This window comes from Ascaphus truei, chromosome 2, assembly GCF_040206685.1.
Source record: "Ascaphus truei isolate aAscTru1 chromosome 2, aAscTru1.hap1, whole genome shotgun sequence".
Classification (NCBI taxonomy): Eukaryota; Metazoa; Chordata; class Amphibia; order Anura; family Ascaphidae; genus Ascaphus; species Ascaphus truei.
In genome coordinates this window covers 365,848,807-365,871,333 of record NC_134484.1, presented here as the reverse complement: position 1 = coordinate 365,871,333, position 22,527 = coordinate 365,848,807, and the positions used below count along the sequence as shown (strand labels likewise).

At 42.8% G+C, this 22,527-nt stretch overlaps 1 protein-coding gene across 10 annotated transcripts in view; it reads left to right on the top strand.

Annotated features, from left to right (window-relative positions):
* SLC4A7 (solute carrier family 4 member 7) overlaps window positions 1-22,527 on the top strand; it is a 185,795-nt gene that overhangs the window by 67,216 nt on the left and 96,052 nt on the right. For all 10 annotated transcript variants that reach the window (XM_075586994.1, XM_075586988.1, XM_075586985.1 and 7 more), the window contains exon 2: window positions 13,303-13,384. In XM_075586994.1, the coding sequence (XP_075443109.1) occupies window positions 13,303-13,384 (82 nt within the window). The remainder of the gene's footprint in view (window positions 1-13,302; window positions 13,385-22,527) is intronic.

Genomic DNA, 22,527 nt, shown 5'->3' with positions numbered 1-22,527 from the left:
AAGCACCGCTTTCCCTGAGCCTCAGCGCGCCTCCGCCCGCATAAAATCACTATGTCCCAGGCCTAACTCTCATCCTTCAGGGTTATTTTGTCTCTTCTAAGGACTTCATTCTTCCTGAGAATCACACTGGTCATATTTAAAACTAGCCTCAATACCTGTGCCTCTGCACAATATTGAATGTACCTACACGTTAGGATCCAGCGCTTGAGCGCCTATACTATTAAACTGTCTTTTTTTCAAGTTTTCAAAGTATATCTGGTAGATGGAACATATTTAATTAAATGACCATGAAAACAAAAAAACTTCAATTCAAAATTACATCACACAAAATGGTGAAGAAGGGGTGGGGGATGGGAGGTTGTGGTCCGAGGTCTGCATCCTTGATTTATTTATATTTCTTTATGCAATGTCTCTGGTCTCATCGTCTCCCTGGCGTCTCTTCTCCTGCTCAGCCTACTCTTTTATCCATCTAAAACCTTCAGCTCGCTACTCCATAGCCCCAATCCGACCGCCCATCACAGGAGAACGCATTCCCTTCTATTAAAGCCAAGCGGTAGCATTGTTCACCCCTGGAATATCTGTCTGGACCAGCCACGGATACCAGACTTTTTGGAATTTAGTTCCAGTGTCATTAACCAAACTTGTAATTTTAATCTGGCAAACAAACCAAACTCTGGGCCTCATGCAGAGAGCATAGAATTTTAAAAATGGCGAATTTCATAAAAAGTAGCTTTTTTGGAGAGTTTTATTCTCCATATGCAGAAAAGTGCGAATTCTGCTATGTTTAACATGGATGCGTGTGGCGAGTTTAAATTGGCGAGATGCGCGCTTCAGAAACGTGTAAAAACAAATTCGCGCCTTTTTTTTCCCCTTTACTATAGGCGGCGAGCGCCATCTTGCCATATTTTCGTGGCGCGGCAAAAATGCGAGAATCGCGCCTTTTTTTGGCGCGAACAGCCGCTACTTGCCGTTCGCACCTCTCTGCATTCGGAGAGTTTTAAAAATGGCGCGATGGAGGTTCTCGCCAGCCGCGAGGCGAGTTTTAAACATAGAAATAAAAAAATGGCGCGTTTTTCGCAACTCGCCATTTTATGCCGTTTTCTGAGGGAAATTGAACAAAAAATGGCGAGTTTTGAAATAACGATGCTCTCTGCATGAGGCCCTCTGTTTCTAATTTTGTCAATGGATGGAATTTCTGTTTCCAAAATGCTGCGATCTCGCACCTCGTTGCTGTTGCAAAATACACAACCAATTTGTTTTCCCCTCTGGCTAGTCCCTGAGGTGGTCTCATTCTTCCTCTTCCAATGTGTCCCCCAGGTCCGATTCCCATTGGGACATGTACCTTAGTTTACTTGAGCGGACTGCAGCAGGACAGACCACCTCCCGGTATATTACAGAGATTAGTCCCCTTGCGTCTGTTTCCCGAATACAGCGCGTTTCAAAATTTGTCAGAGGTGGGCTTTGCGTAAATTTAGTATAAAATGCACGGATCTGGAGATAACTAAAAAGCTCTGTATTAGGGATGTCTTTTTCTCACTTAATTTGGTCAAACGATTTTATTGTGTTCCTGCCCTGCAGATCCTTGAGTCTCAATAACCCTTCCTGTTTCCAAATTCGAAAATGCTTGCTATTCAGTCTCGGAGCAAAATCTGGATTGCTAAATAAATTTACATCTAAATAAATAACATCTAAATTTAGTGGCCTCCCAAACTGCTAGTGAATTGGTCCTTGAGGGTAGCGGATCTCGGATTAATTGATAGATCTTTTTAGGGTACCAAATTTAGATTGCGTAACTCAATAGGAGCACATAGCTCCCCTTCCACCCATCTCTTTAGGTCAGGGTCTGTGTGCCACTGAGAAATGTGGCTCAATTGTGCTGCTTTGTAATATAACAAGTAAGGTACCGCTAGCATTACCCCCCCCCCCCCCTACCCACCTGCTGCTAGCCTCGTTAATATTTTCCCTCTAACGCTCGGTTGTTTATATCTTCAAATGAATTTAGAAATTAAAGATTGTTAGAATCGCAAAAAATGCATCAAAAAAGTCAGGATCATTTTCGCAAGGGGTGTAGACGTTCTGTATTGGTCCTGAATTGTTCCTACTAGGATTACAAATCTTCCATCCTTATCTCTCTTACATGTCTCTACTGTGAAAGACAGTCTGTTATGAAACAGTATTGTTACATCCTGTTTCTTAACCTTAGCTGATGCAAGATAATATTGCCTGAAATTCTTATCTATATACTGTATTTTGAGAAATTCGTCCTACTAAAATGCGTTTCTTATAAAAGAATAATATCTGCCCTTTTCCTTTTATAATCCGCAAAAGCAACCCTTCTTTTTCTTTGACTTTTAAGACCATTAATGTTGGGAGAAATAAGGTTTATAGCCATCTGGTGTTATCGTGTACATTGCTTACACCCCATACCAGACCTTGCAGGGGACACAAGGAACGATGTCGATTCTGAATTCTTCTTCCAGTCACTCCGACCTCTTGGCCAGGGAAGGGAATGGGGGAGGGAGCAGATAGAAGGGTAGACAAGAAAAAAAATACAAACAAAATGCAAACTGAGTCCCAGTCGGCCACATTTGACCTTGACCCAATGCCCGTAGGCAAATAACCTCCTCTAGACTTTGTAAGAAATTGGTCCAGCGTCTTGAGTGACCAGAGCACTCAAGTTCACTAGGGTCTTGATTGGCGATATGGGTTAGGCTGAGTCCCCGCTGGTGCTGAGCGCACTGAGTGGGCGTCACTTGCGACGGTTACTTACATATATCTATATAAGTCCCCGCTCACGCTTACCCACGGTCGGCGCTTAGGTAAACAAAAAAATACTTTCCAGCGTGCTCAATGCCACCCCCCGGCCCCCGCGCGCAAATGCCAGCTCCTGCTTGGAGCGCTCTCCAAGCATGAGCGTGCTCCGCGCCAGCGGGGACTCAGCCTAAAGCCCAGATCGCCTAAGACTCGGCGCATGTGAACAGCCAGGGTAGTCCCACCCCCCTCCCCCAAGCAAGTCAAATATCTTAAGTCCTCATTATCAAAACCACACAACCACAGAACATTTTTAAACAAACAGTACTTTTTAGACACACTTCCTCCTCCTCTTTAATTCATATACATTGGTGTGAAAAAGAAAGTACGCCCTCTTTGAATTCTATGGTTTTACATATCAGGACATAATAACAATCATCTGTTCCTTAGCAGGTCTTACAATTAGGTAAATACAACCTCAGATGAACAACAACACATGACATATTACATGGTGTCATGAATTATTTAACAAAAATAAAGCCAAAATGGAGAAGCTATGTGTGAAAAACTAAGTATACCTTATGATTCAATAGCTTGTAGAACCACCTTTAGCAGCAATAACTTGAAGTAATCGTTTTCTGTATGACTTTATCAGTCTCGCACATGGTTGTGGAGGAATTTTGGCCCACTCTTCTTTACAACGTTGCTTCAGTTCATTGAGGTTTGTGGGCATTTGTTTATGCACAGCTCTCTTAAGGTCCAGCCACAGCATTTCAATCGGGTTGAGGTCTGGACATTGACTGGGCCAATGCAACATCTTGATTATTTTCTTTTTCAGCCATTATGTTGCAGATTTGCTGGTGTGCTTGGGATCATTGTCCTGTTGCATGACCCAATTTCGGCCAAGCTTTAGCTGTCGGACAGATGGCCTCACATTTGACTCTAGAATACTTTGGTATACAGAGGAGTTCATGGTCGACTCAATGAGTGCAAGGTTCCCAGGTCCTGTGGCTGCAAAACAAGCCCAAATCATCACCCCTCCACCACCGTGCTTGACAGTTGGTATGAGGTGTTTGTGCTGATATGCTGTGCATTATGGCCAAACATCTCCACTTTGGTCTCGCCTGTCCAAAGGACATTGTTCCAGAAGTCTTGTGGTTTGTTCAGATGCAACTTTGCAAATCTAAGCCGGACTGCCATGTTCTTTTTAGAGAGAGGAGGCTTTCTCCTGGCAACCCTTCCAAACAAACCATACTTGTTCAGTCTTTTTCTAATTATACTGTCATGAACTTTAACATTTAACATGCTAACTGAGGTCTGTAGAGTCTGAGATGTAACTCTTGGGTTTTTTGCAATTTCTCTGAGCATTACACGGTCTGACCTTGGGATGAATTAGTTGGAACGTCCACTCCTCGGAAGATTGGCAACTGTCTTGAATGTTTTCCACTTTTGAAAAATCTTTCTCACTGTAGAATGATGGACTTTAAATTGTTTGGAAATGGCCTTATAACCCTTCTCAGATTGATGGGCAGCAACAATTGGTTCTCTAAGATCATTGCTGATGTCTTTGCTCCTTAGCATTGTGTTAACACACACCTGAATGCTCCAGACCAGCCAACTGCTAAACCTTCGGCTTTTATAGAGGTGGTGACACTTGCTGATGATCAATTAATCAAGGGCATTTGATTAGCAGCACCTGTCTGCGACTTAGCATCTGAATTCCTATGGAAGAAGACCTGCTAAGGATCAGATAATTGTTAATATGTCCTGATATGTAAAACCATAGAATTCAAAGAGGATGTACTTTCTTTTTCACACAATTGTATAGCCCCTACAACTCTAACTAACGACATCTATCTGTTCCATCTATATCTATCTGTGTTTACCCTTTTAGCCCGTGTAACTTTTCCCCCCTGCTTTTCTTAGTTTTTTTAATCAATTGTAACTGCTGCTGCTATATTAATTTTTCTCACATTAGTATATGCCCTGTATAACTACAAACTAAAACAGCATGGATATTCTTGTTATGCTTGTATTAGTTGGGCTTTGGGGCTTATAATTTCTCCAACTGTTATCGTTTATTTGTAAAGCACCAACATATTCTGCAGCACGGTATAATGGGGGTTACAGAGATTTGCTAATTACATAAACCGTTGCATACAAATATGGACAAACATGCACAAAACAGATACAAAGAGGTAATGAGGGCTCTGCTTGTGAGCGCTTACAATCTGTTATATATCATTAAGAAGCAGCACTGGTGTGTGTGTGTGTGTGTGTGTGTGTGTGTGTGTGTGTGTGTGTGTGTGTGTGTGTGTGTGTGTGTGTGTGGTTTTAGGGTGTTATTTTTTTGTTGTGCCAAGTTAAAGGGGTAAGATGTAATAATGTAACCATTTTGGTGATTTTTTTTATTTCTGTTGTTGTTTTGCTATTGATACCAATCCCACTGAACACCGGTTACAGGGGTTGCAAAACTAATTGAAGCACTCTGCTTCTCTGTGGCTATTATATTTGTTTAGTATTGTTGATATGAATCTAAAATTCTGCTCGGAGAAGGCACATCAAATATTACAGAATGTTCCACGCAAATGTTTTTTTTTTTTCTAGGGGATTGCTAAATACTTATTCCAAACAGTTAAACAGCCTTTTTTTCATCAGAAGCGAGAGTTGTTGTGTAGCAGAGCCACCCTCCTTGCCTCCGGTGAGGGCGAGCTGCTGCTCTGCACCGGAGCTCAGCGGCGTACCCAGCATTCGGGGGCCGCCATCTTAGGGCATGCGCAGAGGAAATGATCAGTCCGGGAGTGCGGCGGCCATTACAGGTGGCTCCGCACAGCATTCTGCGGGACTACATGTCCCAGCATCCTTGGGGGTAGGAGACCACATGGGGAGTGAAAGACAATAGGGCTCAGAGTAGAGAGAGGAAGAGGAGATTAGGGTTTGGCACTCAACGGAACTCGCTTGTCGGAAGGAGGACGTGTTCAGGGTGCCTATAGCCCCGGAACAAGGCCTGACCTCCCTTGCAGGCCCCAGCTAGGCCCCTGAGCCCTTTCAGATTGTGTGTACTGTAGGGAAGGCCCCAGATAGGGATGCTCCCCGTTAGTGCACAGCCGTGATACCACACCGGTGACCGGACGACCACGCGGTGGCCTGGGACCAGGTCCAGGGCCTATAGACATTTAGGGAGACACTCCTGCTGGAGCTCCCCCATGAGGCAGATCATCCCCTGTAAGATAAGAAATTAGAAACAAGTTCCAAATAACGGTGCTCAGTGTCCACAGGAAACATGTAATCCAAAAGTCTTGAATCATAAATATGATTGTATATAGAATAAGCTCTGACTTAAGCCCAGTGAGACTGATAGACCCAGTGTATCTGCATCTCATGTGAGGAGTTAGTAGCAATAACTGCCCATATAGTGGAGATGCATAGCATAATGTAGTAGAAGTACTCCACTGGACAAACCTCTAGAGTAACACCAGTATTGGTCAATTCCTGTACAGTCAATAAGTATAGGAAAAACAGTACTCACATATGGCAGCTTATCTTGATGCGTGCATTACGCCAATGAGGTAGTAGAACGAACATCCAAAGAAAGGAACAGAGCACTGCTGTACAAAATGCAGGGGCTAACACAGGCAATGAAGGGTTAAAAAGTTAGATTTTAATTAAGTGGTATGTAAGGAACATGATGGCAACTCTGACGCGTTTCGGGCAAGCGCCTTTTGTCAAAGAGTATGTCCGCGTCTAGACAATACTCACACTGATATACTCCCCTGTAAGGCGAGAGGGGGGATTTGCAGACCCCACGGCGTGGGACCTGACTGACCCTTCCCAATTTAAGCTATCAGAGGTACCTGGAGCGCCCAGGGAGGTAAAGTGCACCAACGATTATACATAGGGGTAGCGCTATTCTACACACTTTGGGTGGGCATTGTTCTGTGGACACCGGGGTGGTTAGGTGCCTAGGGCAGCCTCAGTACTTTGGGGGAAACCCTACAGGTTGGTGAATGTGTTAGTAAATCAGTTATATATACCTGTGTGTGTGTGTATTCTTACTGTAATTGGTTCCTGTGAGGGGTTATCCCGCTACGCTCAGATCCCTCCCAGATGGAGGCGTTGTACCAAGGAAGAGATAGATCACCCCAGGCTCCCAGTGGCGGAGGATTAGGCCTCCTATGAGCAATACAGGTAACAAGCACGCATAGTCATAGGGAATGGGGGCTGCAGTTGGATAACGGGTAATTTAGCTTGCACGTACAGTAGGATATACTGTATCTGATCTAGAGTAAAATTCTACTGACGTATGTAAACCCATTTTGAGAGCTTTTAGCTGTGGGGCAGTAAGCATCACCATCCCAAAATACACCATTCTAAAGTCCTGCACCCTGAATTTGAACCCTTTAGCTGCCAGAGAGAACTGCAACGCAGTACTCTACAGTTAACAGAGAATTGTGGTGTCTCATGTTGATTATTTGTCATTCTTTCTGACGGTGAATTACTTAATTAAAGTCACATTTATTTTTCCAGAATCTTGTGGTCTAAGTAGAACAATATAAATTCCATGTGTATTGATAATCTATGTAACTAGAGGCAAAACCTCATATGCTTCCTGTCTAAGTTCCTTCAAGACCTTGGCTGTTTCCCTATTTAAAATGTTCGTAACTGTAAATTGTAATGTTGTGAAACTTTACTACGTGCCCAGAACATACTTGAAAATGAGAGTTAACTCTCAATGTAATCTTTTCCTGGCAAAATATGTATAAATAAAATAAATGTGCTTTCAGCCTAGTCGGCAGTAATGTTATTTTATTATTGCACTTATAACAGACACAATCCAGTTTTGTGCCAGTTATGTAGGGCATGAGTGGTCTCGTCTATGTTGAGAGATACTTGCAGTTGTTTGTGGTTTATTCTTGGAAAGTCTCCCGCATACCCTTGGTAAATGGTGATATAATGTAACAGCGAGATTTACAAGGGCATGCCTGCTTGTAATCCTATTGCAATGGACATGCAGCTACCACCTGAGTGTTTTGTGGATTAAGCCTGGCACAGTGGTTATCATTCACTTGGCTCCAATATATTCCTCTGTATCACAAACGAATAGAGGTTTATTAGAATATACTTTTGCGGGTCTAGTTACCTATATCACTGAATTTCTGTGCTTTCAAAAGAGGGTGTTCCTATTACTTGGGTCTGAATACATTTATTCTATGTATGTCTTGTCAAGGGCAAGATGGCAGGTGTGTGTACTGTATATTGCACTACAAATGAAGCAGGGAGTTTCTCCACCGTAATTATATCTGTTTATTAATATAATATGTTTTTAATGTGTGTGTGTGTGAGCCTAAATCCAGAATGCACAAGATCAAATATCGCTAGCTATAAAAGGGATTGTGTATCTGTTTTTTTGTTTTCTTTGGAGCGATTCTGGGGCAAAACTCAAAATTAAAGATATCCAATTTAACGCACATTTTTTGTATTTTAGGGAAAACAAAAGTGGAGCAAAAAAAACTGTACCAGGAATTTCACACTTCTTTGTTTAGGAGCATACATTTATTTGATAAGTGCCATAGTGATTAAGATGGAGTTAAAAAAAAACGTATTTTACTATCGTAACATTTTATACTGGATGTTGGAAAAATATCACCATCAAATCTATTTGGTATATTTCTGCAAATAGTACTTGACCCGTGCACTGATTTTTGTATTTATTTTTTATCAAAAAGGGAAACATAAAATAGATTATTAAGTAAATACATATTGGGTCTGTATTTTATATCCATTTCTAGTTGCTTAAAAAATGTTTACAACATAATCCCTGTTGCTCAGGAATTTGGGAAGTTAGAGGGAGAATGTTACTATGATTCATATTGTCCTGTCATTGACCCCCAGTTTCCGGTAACCAAGGTTTATAAGTTTCTTTACATGCATTCATATCGTACGGAAAGACTTGTGCTTAGGGATAGGCAAAAGTATCTGTAGTAAGCCAAATGAGACAAAGATCCCCCATATACCCTTGTAGTATCTTCCACACTATTTACCAACCCAAATTACGACTTGTGCCAAATACTCTCAGTGCAAGGCATCTTTGTGCTCCCAAATAGGGTCACTTAGCACGGAGTTTGATGCAAGCTCCATTTAGCAGCCCTGACCTGCTCCAGAGTTGTCAATATGTCAGTCTCTAAATAAAACTCTCTGGCTATTTCAATGGAGTCTTGATTTTTGCTTTGCTCCATTACTGTTATTTCAGATGTTACCATCTGATTGAATACTGTGCCGTTTTATATATTGCTTACTGTGTCTTAAATAGCTACATCTTAATAGTTTTAGAAACTATCATGTAAGAGAAGAGCATAAACTTGGTACTATTTTAAAAGCGTTGACCTTTTCAGACAAGTAGATCTACATTCAGCTACCATGTGGATTCTGTAGGTCACTGAGAACAACTCTAAGGCCCAGATCCCCAAAAGGGTGCTCAACTTTAGCACACCTTTATTTCCATTCATAAGAATGAATTTGCACTGCCTACTTTTTGTCTGGTTTTCATTGTGTTGCTTTTCATTTACATATGCCATGGTTTGCATTTTGGACATGCAGTAATCCCTTTTCAATTCTATTTCTCATTAAGCCACTAGCAATAAAGACATGAATCTTACCTGATGGCAATATTTAGGATCTTCAGTAAGGTACATAATGATGTGAACTTTGCCATGGTCATCAATATCAACATTGCACATCATAGTATAGCATAGGAGATCTGACTGGTCTTACTGTAGGATTATGTGGTTTGGCACCCTGTATCACAACCTATCATGCTGTAATGTTATTTCATTCTTTCTACATACATTTTTCATACTTTAGGGCAGTAATGGTAAATTCCCAGGGAAAAAACTTTTTTTGCTCCTGGCACCTGTGAGATGGGGGAGAGTTCTGGTAGTGTGGGGAGGGAGGAAAGGGTGCTGCATACCTCGTGCTATATTGTAATAGCAAAGCACTTTGAGTCCGATTTGGGAGAAAAACGCGCTATGAAAGTTTTATTATTAATATTTAATCTGTTGTTTTTTGCCACAAAATTGCACCAATTTTGCCTTGAGACACAAATTTACTGTTGGCTACTTTGCTATTAGTGTGGGCAAGATCTGAGTCGTGTTTTCCCAAACATAACTAAAAACAATCGCATCAAAATTGTGGTCCCCAAATAAAAGCACGCATACCAAGTCTGTCATTCTTTGTCTGGTAACCTGAGACAAAAACGTAGACTAATATTTTTAGAGCAACTGATTGTTGAGCAGTATTCTGAAAAATATGTTCCAGTGAACGTTATTTTTCTTATACGGTAGTAACCAACAATTGTGCAAGAGTCTCTGGTGATATTAAATGAATGAGAGAAACGGATAGGTGCAGATGTATCCACGGTTATGTAACCCCATGTTATGGGGGGGGATATGTTGTGATATTCTGTGTTACCACTGCGACTGAATCCTATAGAAACTGATATGCTGCATTCTCAGTAAGTAAGATAAAGCTGACTACATATGTAAGTTATTTGAAGTGACTTTCTTGAGAAACAGGCACATGAAGAAAAAAAAATCTGGCAATGCATTATTGGTCTAGGTACTTAGGGCTTGATTTACAAAAGTCTTAGATTGCAAAATTTAGGGCAAAACCAGTGCAAAAACAAAAATTGCCATATTTTATTAAAGAAAAGGAATCTCATAAAAAGCAATTGGAGTTGTTCCTCTGGTCTTCTTTTGAGTGTTTATGGCCAACAATTTCCCTGCATTGTGATAAAATCCTTCAGAATTTGCTCAGAAATGTCAAATGTTCTGTACACTTTCTCCCCAAAAGCACCCAGCCTTTTGGTGACGTGCTTGTATACGCCTCTGTTTACTGACACTGTGCCAACTTACAAGGTGAAATGCCACTTTGAAGAGGGCACAAGTGCCATCATTAAAGATCATCAGCTAGAATAACTCCAGATACCAGTGCACATGTTTACAAGTGCCAGTAAAGAACTAACCAGTTGGCTTGGAACGAGGCCAAGTGTATTGCAATAAAAAGCTGGGAAATGTAATAGTCATTATGAAAACCTACTTTGTCAAGTTCACAAACAATAGATAATACATTATTCAAGAAAATCATCTCAGTTCCTTTGTTTTTTGTCATGTAAAACGTTCACCTTAAAATGCATTTGAAAGCCTACCAAATAGTTGGGGTTTTTTTTGTTTTTTTTGTGCAACTAAACCTATTGCTTGCTAGCCAACTAAAGCAGCAGTGTTTCATTATGTTGTAGATCTAGCCAGGCCAAAAAGAGTTCCTCTGTATATTGCACGGAAATAATAACACTGCTGCCATGGTTCTTTATTTGCAAAACTGGCACCGTTGAATGTATGAACAGAAGCTCTCACTGCTTTATTCTTTGAACTTACGTTTGTGTATTTGAGCTTAAATTTATTTTCCTGTTTTTTTTCGTTTTTTTTCTTCTTTCTCGTACACCCCGCTCCCCCCCCTCCCCCCCGGTCCCCACGCCCCCCCGGTCCCCACGCCCCCCCGGTCCCCACGCCCCCACACACTTTGGTAAACGTTGCAAAGTTTTAGGGCCTTCTTCTATATTGTCCGAAGGAGCTGTTTGTGGCTGAAAATCGCCATTGAAGTCAATAGGGCATCGGCTGAAAACAACCACAACGGCTGTTTTAAGCTTATGTAGTGATGTATGTAATAATGCTCTTTACTAGTTCAACAAGCCTACAACAGTTGTTCAGATAATAATGTTCATTAGGAGGTTGGCCCAAGCGCCTCTGATTTACTGTTCATGTATCTTCCATCCAGTCTAAGTACAATGTGAGTGTTGGTGCTGTCTTGCGCACCGGTAACTAGCTGGTACACTGTCAAGTGTTAATATATCAAGCTGTGTGCCGAATGAGGGGGAAGTTGAGGTTGCCTCTAGTGAATTGATCGGGTCTCAGAGGTAAGTGTATACGTTTCTTACCTCTGTAGCCGGTCCTCCGATCTAGGCAAGGGAATCCTCTGTCCGTGCGTCCACTCAGCTCCGTGAACCGTGTGATCACATGCGGGCAATGTGGCTGGTCGGTATCTTGGCTCTGGGGGTATAATCAATACTCCGATCTGGGTGAAACGATCCTCTATGTCCGTGTCCATTCTGTGTTTCGTTAAAGGGCAGACAGGGGACCCGGCTGAAACGGGGACTCCCCAATAACACTCTCCTGGCGGGCGTCCTGGATCTTGAATGGTAATAGTGGTGAAAGAAAAAAAACTTCCTGTTTCCTGGTCATTGCAGTGGCTTTGAATGTTGTTTGTTTTTTTCCACCACTCCGTACAATGTGAATTTGAGGTGACTATCGTAGACCTTGCTTTAGTTTAACGTCGACATGGTGCACTGTGCGCAAACACTTCCAATTATGGGAGATGACCACTACAATCATGGAAATAAAGAAGATGCCGTTCTTATGATCGTCATAGATTATTTCAACACTTGACAATATATTCCATGTAAAAAAAAAAAAGCATGATCTCTCAATAGGCTGGTACATATATTTTAGACAGATGTACATAGTATAGACGAATGTCTGCTTATTTGCATCAACTAATTGAGGTCTCCTGCAAGAAGTGTCCTTGTTCTATTGAAAGCATGTGGACCGCCTATGTGGTTATGTATTTGTAACGTGAGCCGCGAGATATGACTAACATTTAACATACACTGCAAAGTACAACAAATGTTGTTGGTCCAGCAAGCAATTAAAAAGTCTGGGTATGTTGGTGACTTGTGCCGTATTGCACAATGATCTGTTGCAAGCACTCTCAAGTGGAAATTACAATGTAAAAGTAAACAGAAAAACCTGTTGGGTTGGAAATACATTATTAGAGCATTTTCTATGTTAAATAATATCTTTGTGAAATGTGTATTTATTTTTACAATAAAACCTCAATTGGTAAGAAAAACCTCACACCACCCTTATAGGAGGGCACTTCTGTCGAGCTGTGTTACAAGCTTATGTTACCGCAGTAATCTGCTAATTGCTTTTGTTTTTACATACATATTTATTTACCTGCTATGCAGCAATGGGTCCCCTGGAGGTAAACCCCTGGACTCTAGAGATTTTCTTTTGAAATTCTGTTACAATAATTTTTGTGCAGAAGAAATATGGCCACTGGGTCGGCCTCACTCTGGCGGCCAGTGGAAAGCTGTGACCTCATTGTGAGATGATATTGCAGCTTCCTATTGGGTGACCCCACAGCCACCTTTTACAAGTACAGTCATCACAAAAGTGAAATATGAACTCCCTGGAGCTTTGAGTGCTGCAGTTCAGCTCCAGAGAACACCCAGGTTCAAAAATATGAACTTCAATTTTGGAGAGTGCTGCTTTCAGGGCCAAGTTGAGTGTATTCTCGAGGACACTTACTTTATCTTGGCTATTTGTGTTGTCGTATCGTACAAATATAAAACCTAAATCTTTTGGTAAAATTAATTATGCAGTTCAAACATTTGAAATGAAACATAAGTCACCCTCTCTTTTCTTTTTTTTTGTTTAGGGTCACGATGAAGAAGCAGTGGTTGATCTGGGAAAAACGAGCTCTTGTGTCAATACGAACTTTGGGAAAGAAGAACTAGAAAGTAAGTGCAGCTCTCTGCATCTGGTATTCAAAGTAGAGAAGTGGTTTCATCTTTATAAAGTAATTTGTCTGCTAGAGGTTTGCAGATTATGCAGCAGATCTGCGTGGGGACATGATTACTGTTAGCTAAAGCAGCTTACCAACAAGTGTAGGGGCATGTGGTGTGAAGGGTACTCTGCCCTGGTCTTTGACGAGTGTCAGCTGGTCTACTTTTGTTTTCATCCCAATTGTTTAGGGAAGAGATTAAAGTTGTTCTGTGAATGCAAACAGCACAAGAGTTTTCTCTTGGTGTTTTGTGGGGCTGGTATTTTGAAGCAGGCAGTGCAGGTCAGGGGTGGCAGTTATCAGCAGGAGCTAATGACGTCTGTAAATGGAAGACATTTAGGTGGTTGTAATGAAGTTATGCAGTTATGAACCTGACACTTGAACTGCTGGATGTGTATGTTGCCCCCTTTCCCCGTGACTAACTGAACTACGTGTGCTGACTTTACCTGTGGCTCACAGAAGGCCCCAGTCGCTGGGAGCCTGGGGTGAGCTCTCACCCTCCTCGGTACAGTGCCTCCACCTGATGGGGGATCCCAATGTAGCGGGATAACCCCTCACAGGAACCAATACAAGCATAAGTAACACACACACACAGGTATAATATAACTGTTTACTAACACACACTAATAACAGTATTACCCTCAACACAACGTCCCACAATAAACTAACCCAACACAATGTTCACCACCCTGGTGGAGTTCCCCCAAAGTACTGAGGGTGCCCTGAGCACCTAACCACCCTGGTGTCCACAGAACAAGACCCACCTAAAGTGTGTGGAAAAGCACTACCCCTGTGGAAGGTCGTTGGTGCATGGTGGTACCTTCCTGGTCTCTGGCCAGATAAGGGTATATAGGAGATCCTGGATCAGCATGGCCGCAACGTGATCCCACGACGCGGGGTCCGCCAACTTCTCTCTCGTCTCACCGAAGGTATCCGTCTCTTGAGGGAGCTCCAGTGTCTCCCTTAAAGTCTATAGTCTGGCCTGGTCCAGACCGCAGGCCGCAGGTCACCGTGTGGCGTCTGGTCACCGTTGTGTCACGGTTGTGCTTGCCACAAACCTGGGTCGGACCGCGTGGCTGAGGTGGGGTTGTAAAAGCACCGACCTTAGACCGCGCAGGCTGATCCGGATTGCGCAGTTCGTAGTCGTACGTAGCAGGGTCGGGACTGGAGAAGGCAGCATCGTCAGTGGACAAGCCAGGGTCAGGATCGGAGACTTCAGGGTAAACATTGTTCAAGCAGGAGTTCGGCAACAGGTAGTCAGGAGTTCCCCGCTTCAGCTTAGGAGCGTGAGCGCGGGAGTAGCCTCTGCGCGTGCGGCGCCCATGGTACTGGTCTCAGGAAAGGATAGGCAGGCCAGAGTGGGCACACCACCTGGCTGCACTGGTAAACCAGTGCTTCAGCGCAAGAGTCCTGAGCGGGCTGGAGAATCCTCCGCTTCAGCACAGGAAAAGACCTCTGCGTGAAAATAGCAGCAGGCCTCAGGAAAGCAGGCCTCTACGAGAGAGTAGTAGCTGGCCTCAGGAAACCAGGAAGCTGAAGTACGCTGGAGATCAATGCTTCAGCACAGGAACAAGAACTAGGACAAAACAGAGTAGTAACGAGATAACAAGCCAGGGGCTTGTGGCAGAACACTCGGTGACAGGACAGAGAAGGATTGTGGGGATGCAGTACTTAAAGGCCAGCGGGCCAATCCCCGGAGGAGGGTGTGAAGGCACTACTCCAATGAGTGAGTACAAGGCTAGGTTGCAGTGATAGCTTGCACAGCTGCAGTAGATACCAGAGGGAGTGTTCCAGGACTGCACAGGTCTGTGAGGCAAGGTAAGCAGTAAACTGAGGTGTGGATTCCTTACACGTTGTACTAATACTACCACAGTAATAAGGGGAGCGTCCCTACCTGGGGGCCTTCCCTACAATACTGTCTTTTGTGGGGAGCGGGGCCTGCGGGGGAACTCTGGCCGAGTCCCAGGGCTACTGGCACCTGGGACACTACCTTTCCCCTTGGCTGTCTCTGTCAGACCCCACCTCGCGGTCTGTTCGCGCCCAACACACTACTCTGCCTATCCTCCTAGAGGATTCTAGGACTTGTAGGAGCATGTGGAGCCGTTTTGCAAGATGGCCATCATAACACTACACTGCGCATGCGCGAGGCACTGCATGCGCAAGAACTAACATGGCGACCCCCTGCTTTGCTGGTCCGCTGCCATCCGATTACTCTGCAGCCTCCCTCCCCACACCGGAGGTAAGCGGCGAGCTCGGCTACATCTACTTAAACCTTTGTTGCTTTGCAAGAGCAATAAATTAGGATTACTTATCAAGACCATACAATCTTGATTTTAAAGGGTTAACACATGTAAAAAAAAAAATATTTCCATGGAAAAATCCAATCGCCCATACAATAAACATAATTTACTTTTCTTCATATGTATGAATGAATTAACAATTACTTATGCTTATCAATTTGATATATAATTCGTAAATAAATCAAAATTACAAGTGACATGGCAAAACCAACAATTTTACCAGTAGATTTGAGGATTAACAATCTGGTCAGTGAAAGATAAACGATAAAAAAGGCAAAAACCCTCCAAAGCATTTGTTTGCCATGGACATGTTAAAAGTTTTTTAAAACATTAATTCAAAAAGCGGTGTCCAGATTTTTAAATAAAGGTGTCAATCACCTACATTTAACGTGTAAAGCATGCCACTATAGTCACTTCCATCTTTTGGAGGGGCTGCCCCTTAAATGCACCAATTTCTGCTCTTAGTCGTGTCAAATTTTAAGAAGCTTGTTAATCTATTTCTGACACATGCTGTAGGTTGCTGTCCACGGTTTACACAACCTTATACCTGGTGCAGTTAAGTAGTCCTATTGACGCTCCCCAAATAGTAAGCTGACACACATCGGACAAATATAGAGAAAAGTACCTTTATTTATTAATGTAACCCCTCTTATTTCCTTGTATTTGGGGTCGGGGTTGTGGGAGGGGGGTGCTGAGTCCGCTCTCCCTTAGTACATCATAGTCAGACCCACCAGTCGAAACTTGTGTGTGTACATCTGTCTGTAACCCCCTGTGTCTGCTCCAATGAGTGAGTACAAGGCTAGGTTGCAGTGATAGCTTGCACAGCTGCAGTAGATACCAGAGGGAGGACATGGCCCCTTTAAGAATGACATTCCACTGGACCATGTGACTGTGCTTAGCCAGTGGCATGACAGTTGGTGGGATTGCTGAGGGGACTGGAGTGGCAGTTTGTTTGAGATGGTGAGGCTGCTGCAGAACACTCTGCAAGGGCCTGACCGATCCATGGAGTAAGGAGACTGGTGGATTTTGCCGGCCAGTACAAAGTGCAGTGACACCTCGGGGAGCACTGCAACAGCTAAGAGGAGAAATATCAGGATTTAACAGCCAGCGGAAAGAAAGAAATCCCTCTGCATTGTAACACAGGTTATGTTTTCAAATTAACTGTAAGAAGCAGCAGCCTGCATCTATTTGAATCCAGAGCTCCAATGAAAGGTTTTTGTACAAATACCCTGTCTGATCAACAGGGTATGTGAACTAATATGCAGTGACTGTAAAATATATAAAGACAGATTGCAGAAATACTGTGTGGTTATGTGGTAGCCCAGTGTATGTATCTTTGTTCAAAATTATAGATACAGGCAGTCCTCGGTTATCCGACACAATGCGTTACTCAAAATGGTGTTGGATAGCGAAACGTTGTAAAGCGAAACACTTTTTCCCATAGGAACACTGTTTAAATGAAAGGTTCCGTTCTTGAAGGCATTTTTAATGCTAAAATACACAAAATATTTTACGCAGACAATAAGATATGCAGCACACACAAGTTATATAGTGCATATACTGTATTATATATATAATATAACATAATATATAATATAAAAATATAATATATTATATAGTATAATATATATATTATATACACAAACAATTTTGCAAAGCGTCGTAAGAGTGTTGGATAAGCCATTTTGGCATTGTAAAAATGAACATAGGTATGCATTGCATAGCATTGGATAAGCCATTCGTTGTAAAACGAGAACTGCCTGTAAAGTAATATAAAGCTTGTTATATATAATTCCTTACAGTTTTATTGTCTAATTACTCCTGCTTCCCACTCTGTGTACTACCCACTATAAGAGTTAAACCCCAAGTTACAGGACTTAGGCCCCCACCTAAGTGACAGGTTCTATAGTCTGAGGTAAAGTAAAGAGGGGTTACATTGGAGGCGCTGCTGAGATTTTCACCATAAGGGGGACACAAGCGCAGGTATATCTACTGATACTGTCCATTAAAAACCGTGACTGCGGCCATTTTGTGTAGTGCACAAGGTTTTTCTGTCACCATGAGTGCCACCATCTTAACTGACTGGTGCTCCAGGGCGCGATTAGACCGTGACAAAGCCTTTTTAGTAACAGGAGTCCCTGACACTGGATGATGTAGCTAATAATGGGGTGCTTGAAACAGGGCAAGTGTGGGGGAGAATCCGGATAAAAGAAAGTGTTACATTATAATGAAAAAAAGTTATTATATTCTGTTTATGCTCTGGGTATTGACACACAGACAGTACCCACAAGTGTAACCCGGGTAGATGCCACAACTGTGTGGACTATTATTAGTCGATATAGTTCCGCTGTTGCAGTTCACGACCTGTCCCCTAACCAACTGGTAGATAGAGTAAAATAAATATTACTGAAGGAAGGGAAGACTCTAGACGATCTTGAGTCAGATGGGTAGAGCCACCCCAAGACCCTTGAACATAATTTCTGCCCCTTCCTCCGAGGCCCTATTACAAGCGGTGGGACAAGTACTAGACAGTCATGAAATCCATCTGTGAGAATAGCCCCTACCAATGAATAAGGACATTCTCCGGGGTGAAGCTTATCCCTGTAGGGGAGGATGATTTTGAAAGTTGGATGGACACTGCTACCCAAATTGTCTGTGACTGGCTGTGTTCTGATGGGGAGAAGCGAAAAAGGATTACAGAGAGTCTGAGTGGGCCAGCATTAGACGCCATAAAGGCGTTACGCGTGCGATCCTCAGACACGACAGTAACCAATTATCTGGATGTACTGTAAAGCGCTTATGGGATCACAGAGAGTGCTGATGATCTGTACTCCACGTTTAGGAATTCTCTAAAACAGGATGGGGAAAAGTTCTCTGAGTACTTGCATAGAATAGAGAAGCTACTATACCGCGTGGTATAAGGGGAAGAATTGAAGCTGGTCAGGCCGACAAGGAGAGACTAGAATAAGTCGATCGGGGCGCATTGGACGATTTAACCATGATACGACTATTTATTAGAGACAGGAAAGAGGATCCTCCCAAATTTGAACAGCTTATCTGGGAAGTGCGTGTGGAAGAGGACAAGAAAGAGACCCGAGCGGCACTTAGAACTACAACTAATTTAAGAACTAACGTCGCACATGAACACACTGATGATGGCTGCAACACTCAAAAAGAAGGTCTCAGTGGGTACTCTTCTTGATACGCCCTGGACCTATGACCGGGACTGGTTCCCTAGAAATAGAGGTATGGGTTGTTTCCAGAAACAGGGAAATGACAGACAGACCTGGTAAGCGAGCATGTCAGGCCCCATGCGAAGACGAGCTCCATTACTAACACACCCACGAGCATCTGCCGTTACCCCAATCTGCCAATTGGGATCCACTATGTATGTCGAATTGAAGGGAAGGTGACCCTCCATCAAGAAGTAAAAGGTGCCATCGTAATTATAAAAGACCCTGCCCCCGTACAATTTCCTGGGGGACTATTAGTAAAGGCCGGAGTGCTGTCCATACAGAAAGGAAAAAACGATACTATAGGCGTGGAAGTGAAAAATGAGACTTCCCATGACGTGTGAATACGAAGAGGAACTGTGATGGCTCACCTGTACAGTGCTGAAATAATGGGCCAAAGAAGACTCATAACAGAAGACTGATGCCAGACATGTTCAATTTTGGAGACGATCGTGTTCCAGAACACTGGAAGAAACAGCTACAAGAAAAAATGGCTCGCAGGCCAGAGGTTTTCTCCACTCAAGAATGGGATGTAGGAAAAGCCCATGGAGTGGAACACCAGATTCATCTTCATGGTGCTCGCCCTTTTAGAGAGAGGTCCTGGAGATTGGCCCTGGCTGATGTGGAGGATGTGAGGAGACACCTCCAGAAACTAATGAATGGCATCATTTCTGAATCCAGAAGCCCATGTGAATCACCCATTGTGGTAGCCTGGGAAAAAAAACGGAGCCGTGAGGCGGTGTATTGACTATCGTACATTGAACAAAAAGGACCACCCCAGATCAGTACACGATGCCACGTATAGAAGATGCATTGGAGTGCCTCACTGGGAGCAAGTGGTTTCAGTTTTGGATCTTCGCAGTGAATATTATCAGATACCAATGAGGTGTTTTTTTAAGTGGTTAGATCTGTTTCATTTCTGACCTTTTAAATCCTCTTGTTTTCAGTGATTGATGCCTGGGCTGTGTTACTAAACTTAGTCCATTCTCCTCTGACATGTTTGTAAGGGGAGCAGTCATGATGTACTAATGTGCCAGGGAACACCTGATTTAGTGTGACTGACATTTGAGTTCCATTGGCACTATGGTGGGTTGTGCAACAGAAAAAGCACAAACCAAAAACACTAGTAGTGTGAGAAACTGAATATTCAGTTGAAAGTGAATGGAAGAGACGATAGTCTGGAATAAGTCCAATAACAAATATCGCCCTAAAGGAGAGGTGCAGCTCTTTTAGGGTATGTTTCCCAACATCACATATGGCAGGGCAGCAGAAACGTCAAAGCACAAAGCTTTACTCATAAAAAAGAGAAAATATACATAGTGCAGATATGCTGGTACTTTGGTGAATGTGAACTGTGAAAATCTTTTATGTGCCCACTCACTGTAACGTTGCTGACTGCATGACAGGATACGGACCGCAGGGCAGAGGTAGGGAGTAATATACCGACCTTGGCCTGGGATGCAGTGGTAGTCAGGTACAGTTCCGAGGTCGATGCGGGCGGCAGGCAAGGGGTAGTCAGGTTCAGTTCCAAGGTACAGACAGACAGGCAGCAAGCAAAACAAAGTCAAGGCAGAGCTCAGACAGGACAAGGTAACAAATACTTTGCATGAGCAATGACTAGTAGCAACTGTCTGCTATATAAAGGCCAGAGGCAGCTGCTTAAAATGAGAACCAAAGAGAGTCTGATTTTCTGTCAGGGGAGTAAGGGCAGGATTTGCCAGGGAGCAAGATGGCTGTGGTAGTTTTGGACCAGATGATGTCACTTCCTGTCAGCATTCACCCTGAATGTTCAGACAGCTACCTTATATAACGTGGTGTTAGAATATATCAGGCGGTTTCAGAATTGTATCTGGTCTCTATCTTCTCGGACGAATAAGAGATTAAACTTCCAAAATTCATATAGGCAACCCATAGTGTATATATGGCTACGAGTTGAGTAATACACACACAGTCCTTTGAGAAAGTCGCCACAAAGTGATGAAATGCGTCAGGAAGAAGCAGCGTCACTACGTCATCACTCTGGGACCGTTGATAGTGGCCGGATCTCATCCCATGCTGCCAGAGGCTGAGAGTGTCGGCTGCAAACCGCAACTGCACTATCTACCACGGATCGGATGTTCTCTGACTACAAGCTGCCTGTGGATCACCCTTGAGTTGCAGCAGAGTCCGTTCCTGGTGTATGTCAAGCTGGTTATAGATGTACAGCATTGACTTTACCGGAGGATCCATCTAGTTGGTGGTGACAGTATTGTTCACTAATGCTAGTTTTTACTCTTTCCTTGTGAGTGAGCTTATTCCCTCCCTTCCGATTTCCTTATTAAATGTGAAAAAAAATTACGCTATGGGCCGTGCGCTTTCTTCTCTTTTTTGCTCTAGATTCCCTATTGGATGTGGTTCATCCCTCTGAAAGCTGCCTACATCCTACTACAGAAAGCGTTTTCCAAGAATCGGACATTTAAGGGACTGGTTATACTCTGTTTTATGTTGTTTAGTACTGTCTGTCCTATTGTGTATTGTACTAATTATCCTTTTACTAATTATCCTTTTACTATTAGACAAACATTTTTACGTTCATTAGCAGTTTTTGAATATAGTATTTGATTAGTGATACAATATATCAGATTTAAATCAGCATTAGGAATCCATAAAGCATATAGCAAAAGGAATTATAAAGAGATCTGAGACATATTCAGGACCAAAATGAATCTGTAAATCAAAAAAAATATTAATAAAATTATGCATTTAGAATCTATTAAAAAACACTTTTACAAAGAGTAAAAATAGAAAAGTAAGGGGAAATGTATATGGGCATAAATTTATGTGTCTGAGAATGAGGAAAAGGATGGGTGGTATTCAAAAAATGGTTCCTATTAGATCAGAAATGAATTTAGATCAATATCTAAACTGGTACCTGACACTGAAGTACTGTACCTGCACCTCCGTCGACGTGTGTGTCACCATCCCGGACGTGCGAAGGCACACCAGCGGATCAGAAGCCGGTTATCACATGCGTGTTCGATCAGGAAACCGCGACTTCTAGACCCGAGTGGGCAATATTAGAGACAAGCTCTGTATCTGTGCTCAGAGAAAATGCATGTATTCACTTTAGTCCTATAATAGATCCAATATTTCATATCGCTTTCCTCATCAACACAATAATGACTTGCTAGCAGATGTAGTCAAATAATACTCCTATAATGGGGAGGTATAGGGAAATACAACATAGGTTGGCCACACTGCTCAAAATAAATGAACAGTGGGACCTCAGCTAGTAATCCCAAGCATGATAACACTCCCCTGGAGCTAGAGTAGATAACATCCATGGAAGAAAAATAAAGCGTACTCACACTTGGCAATGTTGCCAGAAGTCCTGTGTTAAGCGTGCAGCTGCAAGATAGATACTGAAGGGTGTATCCCTGGAGGGGACGTGCAGGCAGTGCACTGCTTGGAGGTGCATATAGAAAAAAGATGCGACGGTGGCTGATCAGATGCAATAAAAATAAGCTTCTTTATTGAGGAAAAAGACAAACATGGTTCACATGACGCCGTAGAGGTACTCTAACATG